At 46.8% G+C, this 24,510-nt stretch overlaps 1 protein-coding gene across 4 annotated transcripts in view; it reads right to left on the bottom strand.

Moving 5' to 3' along the window:
• LOC124043188 (rho family-interacting cell polarization regulator 2-like) overlaps window positions 1-24,510 on the bottom strand; it is a 157,750-nt gene that overhangs the window by 30,861 nt on the left and 102,379 nt on the right. For all 4 annotated transcript variants that reach the window (XM_046361475.1, XM_046361478.1, XM_046361476.1 and 1 more), the window contains exons 5-6: window positions 22,859-22,882; window positions 22,512-22,565 (exon numbers count right to left, since the gene is read on the bottom strand). In XM_046361475.1, the coding sequence (XP_046217431.1) occupies window positions 22,512-22,565; window positions 22,859-22,882 (78 nt within the window). The remainder of the gene's footprint in view (window positions 1-22,511; window positions 22,566-22,858; window positions 22,883-24,510) is intronic.

Here is a 24,510-nt window from a genome sequence, read left to right as displayed (position 1 = left end):
GAGCTGGTAGTCCCATCCACCACACTACCAGGTGGGTGGTATAGAGGAGACGGACCCACTGGTTGCCCTCTAGGTTACAGAGAGCTGGTAGTCCCATCCACCACACTACCAGGTGGGTGGTATAAAGGAGATGGACCCACTGGTGTCCCTCTAGGTTACAGAGAGCTGGTAGTCCCATCCACCACACTACCAGGTGGGTGGTATAAAGGAGACGGACCCACTGGTGTTCCTCTAGGTTACAGAGAGCTGGTAGTCCCATCCACCACACTACCAGGTGGGTGGTATAAAGGAGATGGACCCACTGGTGTCCCTCTAGGTTACAGAGAGCTGGTAGTCCCATCCACCACACTACCAGGTGGGTGGTATAAAGGAGACGGACCCACTGGTGTCCCTCTAGGTTACAGAGAGCTGGTAGTCCCATCCACCACACTACCAGGTGGGTGGTATAAAGGAGATGGACCCACTGGTGTCCCTCTAGGTTACAGAGAGCTGGTAGTCCCATCCACCACACTACCAGGTGGGTGGTATAAAGGAGACAGACCCACTGGTGTCCCTCTAGGTTACAGAGAGCTGGTAGTCCCATCCACCACACTACCAGGTGGGTGGTATAAAGGAGATGGACCCACTGGTGTCCCTCTAGGTTATAGAGAGCTGGTAGTCCCATCCACCACACTACCAGGTGGGTGGTATAGAGGAGACGGACCCACTGGTGTCCCTCTAGGTTACAGAGAGCTGGTAGTCCCATCCACCACACTACCAGATGGGTGGTATAAAGGAGATGGACCCACTGGTGTCCCTCTAGGTTATAGAGAGCTGGTAGTCCCATCCATCACACTACCAGGTGGGTGGTATAGAGGAGACGGACCCACTGGTTGCCCTCTAGGTTACAGAGAGCTGGTAGTCCCATCCACCAAACGACCAGGTGTGAAACGGGGGTATGCTACTTTGGTATAGAGAAGACCTAATCCACTCTATTAAATTTGTCAAAACAGGAATATTTTACATTTGGCTAGAAATTAATGAGGAAATTATCTCAACAGAGAAAAATGTCCTCGTGTGCTACCTATATCCCCCCAAAAGAATCCGCTTACTTTAAGAATGACAGCTTCTCCATCCTAGTGGGGTAGATCCACCATTTCCAGGCCCAGGGACATGTTCTAGTCTGTGGCGACCTAAATGCCAGAACCGGACAAGAACCTGACACCCTCAGCACACAGGGACAAACACCTACCTGGAGGTGACAGCATTCCCTCCCCCATATGCCCCCCTAGACACAGCTATGACAAAACAACCAACGAAAACAGGTCACTACTCCTGCAGCTTTGTCCTACGCTGGGTCTGTACATAGTCAAGGGTAGGCTTCGATGAGACTCCTTTAGTAGGTACACCCACAGCTCATCCCTTGACAGTAATACAGTAGGTTACTTTATCACTGACCTCAACCCAGAGTCTCTCAGAGTGTTCACAGTCAGCCCACTGACACCCCTATTAGACCACAGAAAAATCACAGTCTACTTGAACAAAGCTGTTTGCTGATGACCTGGTGCTGCTGTCCCCAACCAAGGAGGGCCAACAGCAGCACCTAGATCTTCTGCACAGATTCCTGCAGACCTGGGCCCTGACAGACATGGGTTCTGACAGACCTGGGCCCTGACAAACCTGGGCTGGGCCCTGACAAACCTGGGCTGGGCCCTGACAGACCTGGGCCGGGCCCTGACAGACCTGGGCCGGGCACTGACAGACCTGGGCCGGGCCCTGACAGGCCTGGGCCCTGACAGTACATCTCAGGAAGACAAAAATAAAGGTATTCTGTAAAAGGTCCAGTTGCCAGGACAACAAATACAAATTCTACCTACACACCGTTGCCTTAGAGCACGCAAAAAACGCGATAAATACCTCGGCCTAAACATCAGCTCCACAAGTAACTTCCACAAAACTGTGAATGATCTGAGAGACAAGGCAAGAAGGGCTTACTACGCCATCAAAGGGAACATCAAATTCAACATTCCAATTAGGGCCTGGGTAAAAATGCTTGTATCAGTTATAGAACTCATTGCCCTTTATGGTTGTGAGGTCTGGGGTCCGCTCACCAACCAAGACTTCACAAAATGAGACAAACCCCAAATTGAGACTCCGCATGCAGAATTCTGAAAAAACATCCTCTGTGTACAACGTAAAACACCAAATAATGCAAGCAGAGCAGAATTAGGCTGATACTAATTATCAAAATCCAGAAAAGAGCTGTAAATTCTACAACCACCTAAAAGGAAGCGATTCCCAAACCTTCCATAACAAAGCTATACAGAGAAAAGAACCTGGAGAAGAGTCCCCCTAAGCAAGCTGGTCCTGGGGCTCTGTTCACAAACACACCCCACAGACCCCCAGGACAGCAACACAATTAGACCCAACTAAATCATGAGTAAACTAAAAGATAATTACTTGACACATTGGAAAAAAATTACAAAAAAACAGAGCAAACTAGAATGCTATTTGGCCCTAAACAGAGAGTACACAGTGGCAGAATACCTGACCACTGTGACTGACCACAAATTAAGGAAAGCTTTGACTATGTACAGACTCAGTGAGCACAGCCTTGCTATTGAGAAAGGCCGCCGTAGGCAGACCTGGCTCTCAAGAGAAGACAGGCTATGTGCTCACTGCCCACAAAATGAGGTGGAAACTGAGCTGCACTTCCTAACCTCCTGCCAAATGTATGACCATATTAGAGACACATATTTCCCTCTGATTACACAGACACACAAAGAATTCGAAAACAAACCCAATTTTGATAAACTCCCATATCTACTGGGTGCAATACCACAGTGTCTCATCACAGCAGCAAGATATGTGACCTGTTGCCACAAGAAAAGGGCAACCAGTGAAGAACAAACACCATTTGAAATACAACCCATATTTACTTTCCATTTTGTACTTGAACTATTTTCACATCATTACAACACTGTATATAGACATAATATGACATCATTACAACACTGTATATAGACATAATATTACATCATTACAACACTGTATATAGACTTAATATTACATCATTACAACACTGTATATAGACATAATATTACATCATTACAACACTGTATATAGACATAATATTACATCATTACAACACTGTATATAGACATAATATTACATCATTACAACACTGTATATAGACATAATATTACATCATTACAACACTGTATATGTATATACAAGACTGTAATATTATTACAACACTGTATATAGACATAATATTACATCATTACAACACTGTATATAGACATAATATTACATCATTACAACACTGTATATAGACATAATATTACATCATTACAACACTGTATATAGACATAATATTACATCATTACAACACTGTATATAGACATAATATTACATCATTACAACACTGTATATAGACATAATATTACATCATTACAACACTGTATATAGACATAATATTACATCATTACATTACAACACTGTATATAGACATAATATTACATCATTACAACACTGTATAGACATAATATTACATCATTACAACACTGTATATAGACATAATATTACATCATTACAACACTGTATATAGACATAATATTACATCATTACAACACTGTATATAGACATAATATTACATCATTACAACACTGTATATAGACATAATATTACATCATTACAACACTGTATATAGACATAATATTACATCATTACAACACTGTATATAGACATAATATTACATCATTACAACACTGTATATAGACATAATATTACATCATTACAACACACCATACTGACATTTGAAATGTGTCTATTAATTTTAAACTTGTGTTTAATGTTTACTGTTTATTTATCTTTTGTTTATTATCTATTTAACTTGCTTTGACAATGTAAACATGTGTTTCCCATGTCAATAAAGCCTCTTAAATTGAATTGAATTGCAGGAGGAAACAGAGGAAAACAGAGGTGAAGAGAGAGTGAGAGAGGGTGAGAGAGCGTGAGAGAGGGTGAGAGAGCGTGAGAGAGGGTGAGAGAGCGTGAGAGAGGGTGAGAGAGGGTGAGAGAGCGTGAGAGAGGGTGAGAGAGCGTGAGAGAGCGTGAGAGAGGGTGAGAGAGGGTGAGGGTGAGAGAGGGTGAGAGAGGGTGAGAGAGGGTGAGAGAGCGTGAGAGAGGGTGAGAGAGGGTGAGAGAGCGTGAGACAGAGAGAAAGAGGATGACAGAAAGAGCGGTGTAAATGGGGCCTGTGGAATAACTCCACGGTGTAAATGGGGCCTGTGGAATACCTCCACGGTGTAAATGGGGCCTGTGGAATAACTCCACGGTGTAAATGGGGCCTGTGGAATACCTCCACGGTGTAAATGGGGCCTGTGGAATACCTCCACGGTGTAAATGGGGCCTGTGGAATACCTCCACGGTGTAAATGGGGCCTGTGGAATACCTCCACGGTGTAAATGGGGCCTGTGGAATACCTCCACGGTGTAAATGGGGCCTGTGGAATACCTCCACCACACTACGGTGTAAATGGGGCCTGTGGAATACCTCCACGGTGTAAATGGGGCCTGTGGAATACCTCCACGGTGTAAATGGGGCCTGTGGAATACCTCCACGGTGTAAATGGGGCCTGTGGAATACCTCCACGGTGTAAATGGGGCCTGTGGAATACCTCCACGGTGTAAATGGGGCCTGTGGAATACCTCCACGGTGTAAATGGGGCCTGTGCAATACCTCCACGGTGTAAATGGGGCCTGTGGAATAACTCCACGGTGTAAATGGGGCCTGTGGAATAACTCCATGGTGTAAATGGGGCCTGTGGAATACCTCCACGGTGTAAATGGGGCCTGTGGAATACCTCCACGGTGTAAATGGGGCCTGTGGAATACCTCCACGGTGTAAATGGGGCCTGTGGAATACCTCCACTGTGTAAATGGGGCCTGTGGAATACCTCCACGGTGTAAATACGGCCTGTGGAATACCTCCACGGTGTAAATGGGGCCTGTGGAATACCTCCACGGTGTAAATGGGGCCTGTGGAATACCTCCACGGTGTAAATGGGGCCTGTGGAATACCTCCACGGTGTAAATGGGGCCTGTGGAATACCTCCACGGTGTAAATGGGGCCTGTGGAATACCTCCACGGTGTAAATGGGGCCTGTGGAATACCTCCACGGTGTAAATGTGGCCTGTGGAATACCTCCACGGTGTAAATGGGGCCTGTGGAATACCTCCACGGTGTAAACCCACACACCCAGCAGAATGATGGATAGAAATATACTGTGGTGGGCCAGCATTAATCCACGTGGGAGGAGAGGAAGACAGAGAGACAGACAGAATAGATGGAGACTGAGCGGAGGAGAGGAAGACAGAGAGACAGACAGAATAGATGGAGACTGAGGGGAGGAGAGGAAGACAGAGAGACAGACAGAATAGATGGAGACCGAGGGGAGAAGAGGAAGAGAGAGAGAGACAGAATAGATGGAGACTGAGGGGAGGAGAGGAAGACAGAGAGAGAGACAGAATAGATAGAGAGTGAGGGGAGGAGAGGAAGACAGAGAGAGACAGAATAGATAGAGAGTGAGGGGGGAGAGGAAGACAGAGAGAGACAGAATAGATAGAGAGTGAGGGGAGGAGAGGAAGACAGAGAGAGACAGAATAGATAGAGACTGAGGGGAGGAGAGGAAGACAGAGAGACAGAATAGATAGAGACTGAGGGGAGGAGAGGAAGACAGAGAGAGACAGAATAGATAGAGAGTGTGGGGAGGAAGACAGAGAGACATAATAGATAGAGAGTGAGGGGGGAGAGGAAGACAGAGAGAGACAGAATAGATAGAGAGTGAGGGGAGGAAGACAGAGAGACATAATAGATAGAGACTGAGGGGAGAAGAGGAAGACAGAGACAGACATAATAGATAGAGAGTGAGGGGAGGAGAGGAAGACAGAGAGAGACATAATAGATAGAGAGTGAGGGGAGGAAGACAGAGAGACATAATAGATAGAGAGTGAGGGGAGGAGAGGAAGACAGAGAGAGACAGAATAGATAGAGAGTGAGGGGGGAGAGGAAGACAGAGAGAGACAGAATAGATAGAGAGTGAGGGGGGAGAGGAAGACAGAGAGAGACAGAATAGATAGAGAGTGAGGGGAGGAAGACAGAGAGACATAATAGATAGAGACTGAGGGGAGAAGAGGAAGACAGAGACAGACATAATAGATAGAGACTGAGGGGAGGAGAGGAAGACAGAGAGAGACAGAATAGATAGAGAGTGAGGGGAGGAAGACAGAGAGACATAATAGATAGAGAGTGAGGGGGGAGAGGAAGACAGAGAGAGACAGAATAGATAGAGAGTGAGGGGAGGAAGACAGAGAGACATAATAGATAGAGACTGAGGGGAGAAGAGGAAGACAGAGACAGACATAATAGATAGAGAGTGAGGGGGGAGAGGAAGACAGAGAGAGACAGAATAGATAGAGAGTGAGGGGAGGAGAGGAAGACAGAGAGAGACAGAATAGATAGAGAGTGAGGGAGGAGAGGAAGACAGAGAGAGACAGAGTGAGGGGAGAGAGAAGACAGAGAGAGACATAATAGATAGAGAGGAGGAGAGGAAGACAGACAGAGAGAGACATAATAGATAGAGAGTGAGGGGGGGGAGAGGAAGACAGAGAGAGACATAATAGATAGAGAGTGAGGGGGGAGAGGAAGACAGAGAGAGACAGAATAGATAGAGACTGAGGGGGAGAGGAAGACAGAGAGAGACATAATAGATAGAGAGTGAGGGGAGGAGAGGAAGACAGAGAGAGACATAATAGATAGAGAGTGAGGGGAGGAGAGGAAGACAGAGAGAGACAGAATAGATAGAGAGTGAGGGGGGAGAGGAAGACAGAGAGAGACATAATAGATAGAGAGTGAGGGGAGGAGAGGAAGACAGAGAGAGACATAATAGATAGAGAGTGAGGGGAGGAGAGGAAGACAGAGAGAGACATAATAGATAGAGAGTGAGGGAGGAGAGGAAGACAGAGAGAGACAGAATAGATAGAGAGTGAGGGGGGAGAGAGGAAGACAGAGAGAGACATAATAGATAGAGAGTGAGGGGAGGAGAGGAAGACAGAGAGAGACAGAATAGATAGAGAGTGAGGGGGGGAGAGGAAGACAGAGAGAGACATAATAGATAGAGAGTGAGGGGAGGAGAGGAAGACAGAGAGACATAATAGATAGAGAGTGAGGGGGAGAGGAAGACAGAGAGAGACATAATAGATAGAGAGTGAGGGGGGAGAGGAAGACAGAGAGAGACAGAATAGATAGAGAGTGAGGGGAGGAGAGGAAGACAGAGAGAGACAGAATAGATAGAGAGTGAGGGGAGGAGAGGAAGACAGAGAGACATAATAGATAGAGAGTGAGGGGAGAGAGGAAGACAGAGAGAGACATAATAGATAGAGAGTGAGGGGGGAGAGGAAGACAGAGAGAGACATAATAGATAGAGAGTGAGGGGAGGAGAGGAAGACAGAGAGAGACATAATAGATAGAGAGTGAGGGGGAGAGGAAGACAGAGAGAGACATAATAGATAGAGAGTGAGGGGGAGAGGAAGACAGAGAGAGACAGAATAGATAGAGAGTGAGGGGGGGAGGAAGACAGAGAGACATAATAGATAGAGAGTGAGGGAGAGAGAAGACAGAGAGAGACATAATAGATAGAGAGTGAGGGGGGAGAGGAAGACAGAGAGAGACAGAATAGATAGAGAGTGAGGGGGGAGAGGAAGACAGAGAGAGACATAATAGATAGAGAGTGAGGGGGAGAGGAAGACAGAGAGAGACAGAATAGATAGAGAGTGAGGGGAGGAGAGGAAGACAGAGAGACATAATAGATAGAGAGTGAGGGGGGAGGAAGACAGAGAGACATAATAGATAGAGAGTGAGGGGGGGAGGAAGACAGAGAGACATAATAGATAGAGAGAGGGGAGAATAGACAGAGAGAGACAGAATAGATAGGAGGGGAGGAAGAGAGAGACATAATAGATAGAGAGTGAGGGGGAGAGGAAGACAGAGAGAGACAGAATAGATAGAGAGTGAGGGGAGGAGAGGAAGACAGAGAGACATAATAGATAGAGAGTGAGGGGGGAGAGAGGAAGACAGAGAGACATAATAGATAGAGAGTGAGGGGGGAGAGGAAGACAGAGAGACATAATAGATAGAGAGTGAGGGGAGGAGAGGAAGACAGAGAGAGACATAATAGATAGAGAGTGAGGGGAGGAAGACAGAGACAGACATAATAGATAGAGAGTGAGGGGAGGAGAGGAAGACAGAGAGAGACATAATAGATAGAGAGTGAGGGGGGAGAGGAAGACAGAGAGACATAATAGATAGAGAGTGAGGGGAGGAGAGGAAGACAGAGAGACATAATAGATAGAGAGTGAGGGGGGAGAGGAAGACAGAGAGACATAATAGATAGAGAGTGAGGGGGAGAGGAAGACAGAGAGAGACATAATAGATAGAGAGTGAGGGGGGGAGAGGAAGACAGAGAGAGACATAATAGATAGAGAGTGAGGGGGGGAGAGGAAGACAGAGAGAGACATAATAGATAGAGAGTGAGGGGGAGAGGAAGACAGAGAGAGACATAATAGATAGAGAGTGAGGGGGAGAGGAAGACAGAGAGAGACATAATAGATAGAGAGTGAGGGGGGAGAGGAAGACAGAGAGACATAATAGATAGAGAGTGAGGGGGGGAGGAAGACAGAGAGACATAATAGATAGAGAGTGAGGGGGAGAGGAAGACAGAGAGACATAATAGATAGAGAGTGAGGGGGGAGAGGAAGACAGAGAGACATAATAGATAGAGAGTGAGGGGGAGAGGAAGACAGAGAGAGACAGAATAGATAGAGAGTGAGGGGGGAGAGGAAGACAGAGAGACATAATAGATAGAGAGTGAGGGGGAGAGGAAGACAGAGAGACATAATAGATAGAGAGTGAGGGGGGAGAGGAAGACAGAGAGAGACAGAATAGATAGAGAGTGAGGGGGGGGAGAGGAAGACAGAGAGACATAATAGATAGAGAGTGAGGGGGAGAGGAAGACAGAGAGACATAATAGATAGAGAGTGAGGGGGGGAGAGGAAGACAGAGAGAGACATAATAGATAGAGAGTGAGGGGGAGAGGAAGACAGAGAGACATAATAGATAGAGAGTGAGGGGGGAGAGGAAGACAGAGAGAGACAGAATAGATAGAGAGTGAGTGGGGGGAGAGGAAGACAGAGAGACATAATAGATAGAGAGTGAGGGGGAGAGGAAGACAGAGAGACATAATAGATAGAGAGTGAGGGGGGAGAGGAAGACAGAGAGACATAATAGATAGAGACTGAGGGGGAGAGGAAGAGAGAGAGACATAATAGATAGAGAGTGAGGGGGAGAGGAAGACAGAGAGAGACATAATAGATAGAGAGTGAGGGGGAGGAGAGGAAGACAGAGAGAGACATAATAGATAGAGAGTGAGGGGGAGAGGAAGACAGAGAGAGACATAATAGATAGAGAGTGAGGGAGGAGAGGAAGACAGAGAGACATAATAGATAGAGAGTGAGGGGGAGAGGAAGACAGAGAAGACAGAATAGATAGAGAGTGAGGGGAGGAAGACAGAGAGACATAATAGATAGAGAGTGAGGGGAGGAAGACAGAGAGACATAATAGATAGAGACTGAGGGGAGGAAGACAGAGAGACAGAATAGATAGAGAGTGAGGGAGAGGAAGACAGAGAGACATAATAGATAGAGACTGAGGGGAGGAGAGGAAGACAGAGAGAGACAGAATAGATAGAGAGTGAGGGGGAGGAAGACAGAGAGACATAATAGATAGAGAGTGAGGGGAGAGGAGAGACAGAGAGAGAGACATAATAGATAGAGAGTGAGGGGGGAGAGGAAGACAGAGAGAGACAGAATAGATAGAGAGTGAGGGGGGGGGGAGAGGAAGACAGAGAGACATAATAGATAGAGAGAGAGGGGGGAGGAAGACAGAGAGAGACATAATAGATAGAGTGAGGGGGGAGAGAAGACAGAGAGAGACATAATAGATAGAGAGTGAGGGGAGGGAGGAAGACAGAGAGACATAATAGATAGAGACTGAGGGGAGGAGAGGAAGAGGAGAGACATAATAGATAGAGACTGAGGGGAGGGAGAGGAAGACAGAGAGAGACAGAATAGATAGAGAGTGAGGGGAGGAGAGGAAGACAGAGAGACATAATAGATAGAGAGTGAGGGGGGGGAGGAAGACAGAGAGACATAATAGATAGAGAGAGAGGAAGAGAGACATAATAGATAGAGACTGAGGAAGACAGAGAGAGACAGAATAGATAGAGAGTGAGGGGAGGAGAGGAAGACAGAGACAGACATAATAGATAGAGACTGGGAGGAGAGGAAGACAGAGAGAGACATAATAGATAGAGAGTGAGGGAGGAGAGGAAGACAGAGAGAGACATAATAGATAGAGAGTGAGGGGAGGAGAGGAAGACAGAGAGAGACATAATAGATAGAGAGTGAGGGGAGGAAGACAGAGAGAGACATAATAGATAGAGAGTGAGGGGAGGAAGACAGAGAGACATAATAGATAGAGAGTGAGGGGGGAGAGGAAGACAGAGAGACATAATAGATAGAGAGTGAGGGGAGAGAGGAAGACAGAGAGAGACATAATAGATAGAGATGAGGGGGGAGAGGAAGACAGAGAGACATAATAGATAGAGAGTGAGGGGGAGAGGAAGACAGAGAGAGACATAATAGATAGAGAGTGAGGGGGAGAGGAAGACAGAGAGAGACAGAATAGATAGAGAGTGAGGGGGAGGAAGACAGAGAGACAGAATAGATAGAGAGTGAGGGGGAGAGGAAGACAGAGAGAGACATAATAGATAGAGAGTGAGGGGGAGAGGAAGACAGAGAGACATAATAGATAGAGACTGAGGGGAGGAGAGGAAGACAGAGAGAGACATAATAGATAGAGAGTGAGGGGGAGAGGAAGACAGAGAGAGACATAATAGATAGAGAGTGAGGGGAGGAAGACAGAGAGACATAATAGATAGAGAGTGAGGGGAGGAAGACAGAGAGACATAATAGATAGAGAGTGAGGGGAGGAAGACAGAGAGAGACAGAATAGATAGAGAGTGAGGGGAGGAAGACAGAGAGACATAATAGATAGAGAGTGAGGGGAGGAAGACAGAGAGACATAATAGATAGAGAGTGAGGGGAGGAGAGGAAGACAGAGAGACATAATAGATAGAGAGTGAGGGGGAGAGGAAGACAGAGAGAGACATAATAGATAGAGAGTGAGGGGGAGAGGAAGACAGAGAGAGACATAATAGATAGAGAGTGAGGGGAGGAGAGGAAGACAGAGAGACATAATAGATAGAGAGTGAGGGGGGAGAGGAAGACAGAGAGAGACAGAATAGATAGAGAGTGAGGGGGAGAGGAAGACAGAGAGAGACATAATAGATAGAGAGTGAGGGGGGAGAGGAAGACAGAGAGAGACATAATAGATAGAGAGTGAGGGGGGAGAGGAAGACAGAGAGAGACAGAATAGATAGAGAGTGAGGGGAGGAGAGGAAGACAGAGAGAGACAGAATAGATAGAGAGTGAGGGGAGGAGAGGAAGACAGAGAGACATAATAGATAGAGAGTGAGGGGGAGAGGAAGACAGAGAGACATAATAGATAGAGAGTGAGGGGGGAGAGGAAGACAGAGAGACATAATAGATAGAGAGTGAGGGGAGGAGAGGAAGACAGAGAGAGACATAATAGATAGAGAGTGAGGGGAGGAGAGGAAGACAGAGAGACATAATAGATAGAGAGTGAGGGGGGGAGGAAGACAGAGAGACATAATAGATAGAGAGTGAGGGGAGGAGAGGAAGACAGAGAGAGACAGAATAGATAGAGAGTGAGGGGAGGAGAGGAAGACAGAGAGAGACAGAATAGATAGAGAGTGAGGGGAGGAGAGGAAGACAGAGAGACATAATAGATAGAGAGTGAGGGGAGGAAGACAGAGAGACATAATAGATAGAGACTGAGGGGAGGAGAGGAAGACAGAGAGAGACAGAATAGATAGAGAGTGAGGGGAGGAGAGGAAGACAGAGACAGACATAATAGATAGAGAGTGAGGGGAGGAGAGGAAGACAGAGAGAGACATAATAGATAGAGAGTGAGGGGGGAGGAGAGGAAGACAGAGAGAGACAGAATAGATAGAGAGTGAGGAGGGAGGAAGACAGAGAGAGACATAATAGATAGAGAGTGAGGGGAGGAAGACAGAGAGACATAATAGATAGAGAGTGAGGGGGGAGAGGAAGACAGAGAGAGACAGAATAGATAGAGAGTGAGGGGGAGAGGAAGACAGAGAGAGACATAATAGATAGAGAGTGAGGGGGGAGAGGAAGACAGAGAGAGACATATAGATAGAGAGTGAGGGGGAGAGGAAGACAGAGAGACATAATAGATAGAGACTGAGGGGAGGAGAGGAAGACAGAGAGAGACAGAATAGATAGAGAGTGAGGGGGGAGAGGAAGACAGAGAGAGACAGAATAGATAGAGAGTGAGGGGAGGAAGACAGAGAGACATAATAGATAGAGAGTGAGGGGGGGAGAGGAAGACAGAGAGAGACAGAATAGATAGAGAGTGAGGGGGGAGAGGAAGACAGAGAGAGACAGAATAGATAGAGAGTGAGGGGAGGAAGACAGAGAGACATAATAGATAGAGAGTGAGGGGGGAGAGGAAGACAGAGAGACATAATAGATAGAGAGTGAGGGGAGGAGAGGAAGACAGAGAGACATAATAGATAGAGACTGAGGGGAGGAGAGGAAGACAGAGAGAGACAGAATAGATAGAGAGTGAGGGAGGAGAGGAAGACAGAGACAGACATAATAGATAGAGACTGAGGGGAGGAGAGGAAGACAGAGAGAGACATAATAGATAGAGAGTGAGGGGGGGAGAGGAAGACAGAGAGAGACAGAATAGATAGAGAGTGAGGGGGGAGAGGAAGACAGAGAGAGACATAATAGATAGAGAGTGAGGGGGGAGAGGAAGACAGAGAGACATAATAGATAGAGAGTGAGGGGAGGGGGAAGACAGAGAGACATAATAGATAGAGACTGAGGGGAGGAGAGGAAGACAGAGAGACATAATAGATAGAGACTGAGGGGAGGAGAGGAAGACAGAGAGAGACAGAATAGATAGAGAGTGTGGGGAGGAAGACAGAGAGACATAATAGATAGAGACTGAGGGGAGGAGAGGAAGACAGAGAGAGACAGAATAGATAGAGAGTGAGGGGAGGAGGAAGACAGAGAGACATAATAGATAGAGACTGAGGGGGGGAGAGTGTACATGTGTGCGAGAGAGAGAGAGCCAACTAACATAAGCCAACTCTCTCTCCATCCCTCCCTCTGCCTGTGGTGTGTTATGATAGTGATTTTATAATGTGATGACTTCCCTACTGTACTGAGACCGTACTGAGACTACCGACACTGTGCTCTACTGTAACCATCTGGCAGGCATAAACAAACACCTGGAGCCAAATCAGAAGGAAATATTCAGGTGTTGCCGTGAAGCTCAGTGAGATATTAACGCATAGCAGTCTTTAAGGTTCTCCTTAGGGGAAACAGAGGAGGGAAATGGGCCAATCGCATCCCAACGTCTAGACAATCACAGCAGCCACAGCAGGTGGTGGAGGGGGGAGGAGGACAATAAGCTAGATTCATTTAGCAGGACAATAGCAAGGGTTGATGATGATGATGTGATAATGTGAGGTTCTGGCAGTTCAGTGGATATGTCAGGTTTGGATACTAAGAGAGAGAAACCCCACCCTGTCCCAGCATCCCTGATAGCATCATCCACCCGACCCCACCACAACATCCCCACACTACCCTCACTCCCCCACCCCACCCATCCCTGTCTGTGGAATGTGGTGGGCTATTTATTTGGGTGCAGCGGGAACTGTACAGCTCGTAAACATACACCTTAACCACAACTATTATTCTCCTTTCTCTGGAAAGAGCTCAGTTAGAGAGAGGAGAAAGGGCTGAGTCAGAAAGAGGAGAAAGGGCTGAGTCATAGAGAGAGAGGAGAAATGGCTGAGTCATAGAGAGAGAGGAGAAAGGGCTGAGTCAGAGAGAGAGCGGAGAAAGGGCTGAGTCAGAGAGAGAGCGGAGAAAGGGCTGAGTCAGAGAGAGAGCGGAGAAAGGGCTGAGTCAGAGAGAGTGAGGAGAAATGGCCGAGTCAGAGAGTGAGGAGAAAGGGCCGAGTCAGAGAGAGGGGAAAAGGGCTGAGTCAGAGAGAGGGGAAAAGGGCCGAGTCAGAGAGAGGGGAAAAGGGCTGAGTCAGAGAGAGAGAGAAGAGAAAGGGCTGAGTCAGAGAGAGAGAGAAGAGAAAGGGCTGAGTCAGAGAGAGAGAGGAGAAAGGGCTGAGTCAGAGAGAGAGAGAAGAGAAAGGGCTGAGTCAGAGAGAGAGAGAAGAGAAAGGGCTGAGTCAGAGAGAGAGAGGAGAAAGGGCTGAGTCAGAGAGAGAGAGGAGAAAGGGCTGAGTCAGAGAGAGAGAGGAGAAAGGGCTGAGTCAGAGAGAGAGAGGAGAAAGGGCTGAGTCAGAGAGAGAGAGGAGAAAGGGCTGAGTCAGAGAGAGAGAGGAGAAAGGGCTGAGTCAGAGAGAGAGAGGAGAAAGGGCTGAGTCCGAGAGAGAGAGGAGAAAAGGCTGAGTCAGAGAGAGAGAGGAGAAAGGGCTGAGTCAGAGAGAGAGAGGAGAAAGGGCTGAGTCAGGGAGAGAGAGAAGAGAAAGGGCTGAGTCAGAGAGAGAGGAGAAAGGGCTGAGTCAGAGAGAGGGGAGAAAGGGCTGAGTCAGAGAGAGGGGAAAAGGGCTGAGTCAGAGAGAGGGGAAAAGGGCCGAGTCAGAGAGAGGAGAAAGGGCTGAGTCAGAGAGAGAGAGAGAGGAGAAAGGGCTGAGTTAGAGAGAGGAGAAAGGGCTGAGTCAGAGAGAGAGAGAAGAGAAAGGGCTGAGTCAGAGAGAAAGAGGAGAAAGGGCTGAGTCAGAGAGAGAGAGGAGAAAGGGCTGAGTCAGGGAGAGAGAGAAGAGAAAGGGCTGAGTCAGAGAGAGGGGAGAAAGGGCTGAGTCAGAGAGAGGGGAAAAGGGCTGAGTCAGAGAGAGGGGAAAAGGGCCGAGTCAGAGAGAGGAGAAAGGGCTGAGTCAGAGAGAGAGAGAGAGGAGAAAGGGCTGAGTTAGAGAGAGGAGAAAGGGCTGAGTCAGAGAGAGAGAGAAGAGAAAGGGCTGAGTCAGGGAGAGAGAGAAGAGAAAGGGCTGAGTCAGAGAGACAGAGAAGAGAAAGGGCTGAGTCAGAGAGACAGAGAAGAGAAAGGGCTGAGTCAGAGAGAGAGGAGAAAGGGCTGAGTCAGAGAGAGGAGAAAGGGCTGAGTCAGAGAGAGAGAGAAGAGAAAGGGCTGAGTCAGGGAGAGAGAGAAGAGAAAGGGCTGAGTCAGGGAGAGAGAGAAGAGAAAGGGCTGAGTCAGAGAGAGAGGAGAAAGGGCTGAGTCAGAGAGAGGAGAAAGGGCTGAGTCAGGGAGAGAGAGAAGAGAAAGGGCTGAGTCAGAGAGAGGGGAGAAAGGGCTGAGTCAGAGCAATGAGGATTTGAAGATGACTCTGACATTTTGTATCACATGGGGATGTGAAACGAACTCCTCAGCCTTAAGTGTCCCACTTGCGTCGCCTAATTAGCTAGCTTTTGAGGTGGCACGTTTGGCTAAGAGGATGGTTTGTTTGTGAGGCAGACGTCCTGAGTCCGCGCCATGTATGGGCTGAATCAGGAGGAAGTGGTACTCACTAAGCAAGCAGCGTGACATCCTTCACAATGGTTTGTTCTGATATTTCCTTTTAAAAAAAGTAATAAAAAGTAATATTACTGGACTGTTGGAGCTAAAAACACCTGCAATAACATCTGTAAATCTGTGTACGCAACCAATAAACTTTGATTTTATCTACTTTCTCCTGAATCATGAGATTGATTCCATCAAAGAGTTGAATTCATTCTAACAATGAAGTCTCCATGTCAATTAACTCTCTATAACAATGTCACATAAAGTTATTTGAGCTATATAAAGTTAAGCGATTGCAGAAGGGGAGTGTGCAGTAACCAGACCCTCTGTGCCAACTTTACCCTATAGGATTCAGGTCACCAAGTGGTATCTGATGAATGTGGACTTGGTGGAGTGGGCAGAGACAGACAGACAGCCGCTGGTGTCAGTCAGTATAAGATGGGATGCCTGCTGGTGTCAGTCAGTATAAGATGGGATGCCTGCTGGTGTCAGTCAGTATAAGATGGGATGACTGCACTGCTGTTGCAGGGGAGAAACAATGACACTGCATTACTGTACTACCATTAGACTCTACTACCATTAGACTGCAGTGCCATTCGACCCTACTGCCATTCGACTCTACTGCCATTCGACCCTACTGCCATTCGACTCTACTGCCATTCGACCCTACTGCCATTCGACTCTACTGCCATTCGACCCTACTGCCATTCGACCCTACTGCCATTCGACCCTACTGCCATTCGACCCTACTGCCATTCGACTCTACTGCCATTCGACCCTACTGCCATTCGACCCTACTGCCATTCGACCCTACTGCCATTCGACCCTACTGCCATTCGACCCTACTGCCATTCGACTCTACTGCCATTCGACTCTACTGCCATTCGACCCTACTGCCATTCGACCCTACTGCCATTCGACTCTACTGCCATTCGACCCTACTGCCATTCGACCCTACTGCCATTCGACTCTACTGCCATTCGACTCTACTGCCATTAGACCCTACTGCCATTAGACCGTACTGCCATTCGACCCTACTGCCATTCGACTCTACTGCCATTCGACTCTACTGCCATTAGACCCTACTACCATTTGACTCTTCTACCATTAGACTGTACTATTCATTCTCCTGACCTAGACCAGACAGAGGAAGGCTAACATAGTATTGGCAGTTCACATGATTTTCTTTTAAATCTGTGGTAATGTCACTTTAAGGAAGTTCTTTAAGTGTTTTTAAAGTGACACAGTTGAAAGAGTTCTCAGTGGGAAAGCCTCTCTAGAGATTGTGATAACGTATCACCATATTTCTGGGCCTGAGGATGTAGCTCTGTGTCACCCTCCTCCCCCCACCCATTGCCCCAGGAAATGAAGGACAGGGTGACTGGGCAGGCTTTTCTAAATAGAGACTGTAGTGAAAACACTGTGTTGGGCTGATTGGCTGAATAAGGAAACAACACATTCTGTGGGCTCCACTGCTCACCCTGAGAGAGGGACACACACCCACTGTGCAACAGCAGCTGAGGCAGGCATACGCACGCACGCACGCACACACACACACACACACACACACACACACACACACACACACACACACACACACACACACACACACACACACACACACACACACACACACACACACACACACACACACACACACCTAGCAATAGAGGGACGAGCTCTATTTACAAGTGTGTCTTTAATCTTCTGTGGCTTTCGTCCTCTTAGGTTTAAAGAGGAACTCACTAAAAGTAGATTTAACACACAAACAAACACCACACATCATCAAGAAAGAGAGAGGACCCAGTGATGACCAAGAGAGGACCCAGTGATGACCAGAGAGGACCCAGAGAGGACCCAGAGAGGACCCAGAGAGGACCCAGGGTTGACCCAGAGGATATGTCTTTAACCAACCAACAGCCAAACCAAGATATAATTCTAATGTATTAAGTTGACCTGCATGTCATGGACTAAGAAAGAATAAAGGAAATCCTCTTACGTTGTGTTTATCATCTGAGTGTGGATCTACTCTTCCTCTCTACATTACACCAGGGACTAGCAGAGATAAGGCCTGCAGCCACGTCATGTAGTACTTCCTGAGGGGAGGGGACGATCAGAGAACAGGCCGATAGGCCCGGATCCCAAACAAACAGACAGTCAACTTGAGGGACCTGAACTACTGATGTTCAGCATCATAGGGAACAGAATTTTACCTAGATAATGTATAATAATATCTATAAAACGCTCAATAAATTATTAGACAACTGCATCTCATGTGCATTGGCATAACCTTCACACATGACATTTTCTCATGAATAATTTCTTATTAAAGACTTTAAAAGTATAATTTCATTTAAAGTGTACTATATTCAAATAGTATGTATGTCTGTGGGAAACAGTTTATTAATGAATAAGCCAACTCCAAGGGAGGAGGGGCTGTGCCAGGCCAGGCTGTCTGAGGTAGCTCGGAGCCATGTGGCACAGGCCAGGCTGTCTGAGGTAGCTCGGGGCCATGTGGCACAGGCCAGGCTGTCTGAGGTAGCTCGGGGCCATGTGGCACAGGCCAGGCTGTCTGAGGTAGCTCGGGGCCATGTGGCACAGGCCTCTGTCTGAGGTAGCTCGGGGCCATGTGGCACAGGCCAGGCTGTCTGAGGTAGCTCGGGGCCATGTGGCACAGGCCAGGCTGTCTGAGGTAGCTCAGGGCCATATGGCACAGGCCAGGCTGTCTGAGGTAGCTCAGGGCCATGTGGCACAGGCCAGGCTGTCTGAGGTAGCTTGGGGTCATGTGGCACAGGCCTCTGTCTGTGGAGGAGGGGACATGTGTTGGGTGACAGGGGGACAGTGACACCATGACATCAAACTGACCAGTGATGTAGTTCTCACACACACTAACAAATACGGACACACACATACTGAAAGAGAATATGAGGTGCCTGGAAGTCCCAGCTTTTCTGGCCTTCAATATCTTGCCCTCATCGCTCTAATGAGGGCTAGGCAGTACCGGTGAGCAGACACAAGCACGCACACACACACACACGCACACACACACATCTAAGCAAGGCAACATCACAGGGCTGATTCATACCACCTGCTCCCCAATTACACTTCTCATCTGCAGACAGGGCAGGAATCACTTTGGACTGCCTGATGTGTTGAAGAAAGGACACAGGGATGGTTGTGCGTCATTCACAGCCTCTCATCTCTGATAAGCGATGGTTTAGTACCTCCTGGTACCAAGGCACCCTGAAGGGGGCCATTCTGTCTCCAACTGGGTAGGTCTTAGTCCAAGAGCAATCACACACACACACACACACACACACACACACACACACACACACACACACACACACACACACACACACACACACACACACACACACACACACACACACACACACACACACACACACACACACACACACACACACACACACACACACACTTAACAATAACTATTTATCCATGTATAGTCCTCTTTTCAGGCTGTATTCATGTATTTTCTTCAGAAGGACAAGATAAAGAGGTGACTGCTCTCCCCCCTCCCTCCCATTTGTTGCAATCACCACTTCCTGTTTGGCCCTGCTCTACGTCCTGTCAACACCCGCCACGGGTGGTGTGTGTACAATGTGCTGTGTACACACACTGTGTGTGTGTGTGTGTGTGTGTGTGTGTGTGTGTGTGTGTGTGTGTGTGTGTGTGTGTGTGTGTGTGTGTGTGTGTGTGTGTGTGTGTGTGTGTGTGTGTGTGTGTGTGTGTGTGTGTGTGTGTGTGTGTACTGCAGTGTGTATTGCAAAGCTCTCTGTATCACTGTTACTGCTGAGATTATAGTCCTGACACACAAGGGCTCACATCACATGTGTGTTAGGAGTGTGTTGACAGACTGATAATGAGCATGCTGTTAGAAAACATTAAAGTGAAAATTCACAGTGTTTTGCATGTCAGCAGTCAACTTTTCAAGATATTGGACTTTCAAGAAGCAGTGTCACCAGCCACTTCATCCTGATGGTGAGAAACTGCTGAAATGTGAAACATTTTGGGATTATATCAACAGTGGACTAACGACAAAAATAACAAAAGATAGTATTTTGAGTGGATTTTCCCTTTAACCGTCTATAGAGTTGAAGGAAAATGAACACATGGAGCAACACAACACTTAAATGTGTATTTAATTTGAACTCCTTTTCTGATTTAAATGATGAGGTAGGCTGTGGATGTAGATTTAAATGATAAGGTAGGCTGTGGATGTAGATTTAAATGATGAGGTAGGCTGTGGATGTAGATTTAAATGATGAGGTAGGCTGTGGATGTAGATTTAAATGATGAGGTAGGCTGTGGATGTAGATTTAATGATGAGGTAGGCTGTGGATGTAGATTTAAATGAGGTAGGCTGTAGATGTAGATTTAAATGAGGTAGGCTGTAGATGTAGATTTAAATGATGAGGTAGGCTGTGGATGTAGATTTAAATGATGAGGTAGGCTGTAGATGTAGATTTAAATGATGAGGTAGGCTGTGGATGTAGATTTAAATGATGAGGTAGGCTGTAGATGTAGATTTAAATGATGAGGTAGGCTGTGGATGTAGATTTAAATGATGAGGTAGGCTGTAGATGTAATTCCCTGACATCATCAGTGTTTCATAGGGCAGTCAGTCCATCTGGTGATTCTCCTAGCGGAGTTCTTTACTCACATTGATCTCAGTAGATAGCTATCTGCTGATGTCTGGGCTGGGCTGGGCTTGTGTGTGTGTCAGCAATCCACCACCCAGAGCAAGGCATCAGCTGGCCGTCTACTCCTAGCATGCATTGTCCAATTAATAATACAACGCTGTCAACTTCTAAAAAATACAACAAAGTCGTCTTACAACGTTGGACAAAACTGTATATGAGAAGTATTTGTGTTGTTCTTATTCAGAAAACCCCCCAGTATTCTCATAACTCCAAATGTAGTTAATTCATCACTAGCAATGACAATGTGTAATTCTTGTGTAGAAAGCACTTCTTATTAAATTCATACAATTCTCATACAGTCTACCGTTCACAGAGGGCCAAATGGCTCATGAATGGAGGAGATCATTGCTTGGTGTGTGAGGGACAACAAAAAAGCAGAAAATGGTAGCGCTCAACACTAATGAATCACGCAGGCAGCACACCTCTGTTGAAAGACCTCAGAAACATTACATCATCTGAAGTAATGAAAGAAGAGATACCTTTTGATTTTTCAAAAGTTGGAAGTACACAGAGTTCAAAAACCTGTTGCTGAGTGTATAGATAGAGGAGTGTGTGTAAAAAGATTTAACGTCACGCTATAATTGGCTCTTCAGAAACCTTAAAGCCGACGTCTCTGTTTCCATGGTTACCTTTGGCACAGGAGCTGTTTTTGGTTTGTGTGTTGTGCTGTGGTTGACTGGTTTTCGTCTGGAGGTTGGACACACAGCAGGGATACTGGAGAGGAACCATAGAGAATCAGACGGTACATGATAGGGATGCCACCCAATCTGGCAACAACAGGGACATGGCAAGGGAGAATTCTACCCAATCTGGCAACAACAGGGACACGGCATGGGGAAATTCCACCCAATCTGGCAACAATAGGGACACGGCATGGGAAAATTCCACCCAATCTGGCAACAACAGGGACACGGCATGGGAAAATTCCACCCAATCTGGCAACAACAGGGACACGGCATGGGAAAATTCCACCCAATCTGGCAACAATAGGGACACGGCAAGGGAAAATTCCACCCAATCTGGCAACAATAGGGACACAGCAAGGGAGAATTCTACCCAATCTGGCAACCGCAAAAGGGAGTATAGCCAGGGGGACTCAGAGGTGCAGGCCGATTAACATTAAAGGACGTGTGTGTGTGTGTGTGTGTGTGTGTGTGTGTGTGTGTGTGTGTGTGTGTGTGTGTGTGTGTGTGTGTGTGTGTGTGTGTGTGTGTGTGTGTGTGTGTGTGTGTGTGTGTGTGTGTGTGTGTGTGTGTGTGTGTGTGTGTGTGTGTGTGTGTGTGTGTGTGCTCAAGGCCTTTGCTCTCAGCAAATACATTTGAGACCTCAGAGATCAAAAGGTCAAACCAGAGTAGTTGACATTAAGGGCGGTGTCCACAACACTGACAATCTATCCACAACACTGACAATCTACCCACAACACTGACAATCTATCCACAACACTGACAATCTACCCACAACACTGACAATCTATCCACAACACTGACAATCTATCCACAACACTGACAATCTATCCACAACACTGACAATCTACCCACAACACTGACAATCTATCCACAACACTGACAATCTACCCACAACACTGACAATCTATCCACAACACTGACAATCTATCCACAACACTGACAATCTATCCACAACACTGACAATCTATCTACAACACTGGATGATGGTTGGAGAGTATGGTTCAGCTTTGATGGAAGGGTCCATAGCAACACTCATTAGCTGCTGTTGCTAGTGCGTGGGGAGGCTGGCTGAGCTGTCACGGAGTGTGCTGGCATGTGGGGGTGGCACAGAGGGCACAAAGAGAGGAGGAGGAAAAGTGGACGGGAGAGGGCACCGTTTTCACCCTCTCTGAAGCACTTCATGCTCTCGTAAGGCTCTCAGATGGAAGGGTTTTCACTCAGTATGCTGGCTCACAGATTGGGCTACAGCAGAATCTATCCAAGGCAGTGCAGGAACACAGTCTGCTCTGCTAGCATGGAAATACCTTGCTCATGTGAAACTCCAACCGCCTCATGTACCTCTCGATGGTTTTGATTTGCTGCAGACAGAAATAGAACAAGCTAGAGTTAAAATGTGTTGGTGACAAGAGAAGATATTGTCAGTAAATCATGCATCTACGCCTCTAAACCATGACAGCAGTTAAAACAGAGGGTAACATGATCAAAGAGGTTAGACTTTCAGCTGAGAGGAGACTATGGTACGGTAATCTAATCCCTCCTCTTGACTTTACCTGGCAGGGAACTTCATTAAATGTAAACACACACTTCAAAGATCCATCCCATCCCCACTCTGACAGAATGGTTAGGCAGGCCCTACCCTCCACTCACTCACCTTGTCAAGGTCATACAGGACTCCCTGGGGGGAAAACACACACACACACACACACACACACACACACACACACACACACACACACACACACACACACACACACACACACACACACACACACACACACACACACACACACACACACACACACACACACACACACACACACACACGTTAGTTACTGCACAGTATATGGAGGCACAGCTCACGTCTGCACAATTAAACGCGGTTGTCTGACATCAAAAGGAAAATGATTTCTATTAAAACAGCCTCCTCTCATGGAGAAGCGGTCTTCAGTTAGAAGAGCTGAAATGTGTTTGTTCTGTGACTAGCGTAGTAGCTACCAGCTTCAGAACCCAGGTGAGATGCATTTTATGTGAAATGTCACGATGATGAAACACCACCATTATCATTAACAACATTATCATCAGACTAATTAGAATGAGGAGACATGAGGTTCGCTAGCAGTGTTAATCAACCCAGGCCTCTGGGACCACCGTTTCCCATATTGGAACCCAACACTAGCATATCTGATTCATATCATAAAGGGCTTGATTAACAGTAGACTAATCAAGGGCTTGATGAATAGTAGACTAGCCACTATGCTACATAGGAGTGTACAGGGTTGAGAACCACTATGCTACATATTTTTTTATTTTAATTTTACCTTTATTTAACCAGGCAAGTCAGTTAAGAACACATTCTTATTTTCAATGACGGCCTGGGAACAGTGGGTTAACTGCCTGTTCAGGGGCAGAACGACAGATTTGTACCTGGTCAGCTCGGGGGTTTGAACTCGCAACCTTCCGGTTACTAGTCCAACGGTCTAACCACTAGGCTACGCTGCCGCCATAGACGTGTATAGGACAGGGTTGAGAACCACTATGCTACATAGGAGTGTATAGGACAGGGTTGAGAACCACTGTGCTACATAGGAGTGTATAGGACTGGGTTGAGAACCACTATGCTACATAGAAGTGTATAGGACAGGGTTGAGAACCACTATGCTACATAGAAGTGTATAGGACAGGGTTGAGAACCACTATGCTACATAGAAGTGTATAGGACTGGGTTGAGAACCACTATGCTACATAGAAGTGTATAGGACAGGGTTGAGAACCACAATGCTACACAGAAGTGTATAGGACAGGGTTGAGAACCACTATGCTACATAGAAGTGTATAGGACAGGGTTGAGAACCACTATGCTACATAGAAGTGTATAGGACAGGGTTGAGAACCACTATGCTACATAGAAGTGTATAGGACTGGGTTGAGAACCACTATGCTACATAGACGTGTATAGGACTGGGTTGAGAACCACTATGCTACATAGAAGTGTATAGGACAGGGTTGAGAACCACTATGCTACATAGAAGTGTATAGGACAGGGTTGAGAACCACTATGCTACATAGAAGTGTATATGACAGGGTTGAGAACCACTATGCTACATAGAAGTGTATAGGACAGGGTTGAGAACCACTATGCTACATAGAAGTGTATAGGACAGGGTTGAGAACCACTATGCTACATAGAAGTGTATAGGACAGGGTTGAGAACCACTATGCTACATAGAAGTGTATAGGACTGGGTTGAGAACCACTATGCTACATAGAAGTGTATAGGACAGGGTTGAGAACCACTATGCTACA

The sequence above is a fragment of the Oncorhynchus gorbuscha genome, linkage group LG09 (assembly GCF_021184085.1).
Source record: "Oncorhynchus gorbuscha isolate QuinsamMale2020 ecotype Even-year linkage group LG09, OgorEven_v1.0, whole genome shotgun sequence".
Classification (NCBI taxonomy): domain Eukaryota; kingdom Metazoa; phylum Chordata; class Actinopteri; order Salmoniformes; family Salmonidae; genus Oncorhynchus; species Oncorhynchus gorbuscha.
This window is presented reverse-complemented; position numbering and strand designations above follow the sequence as displayed.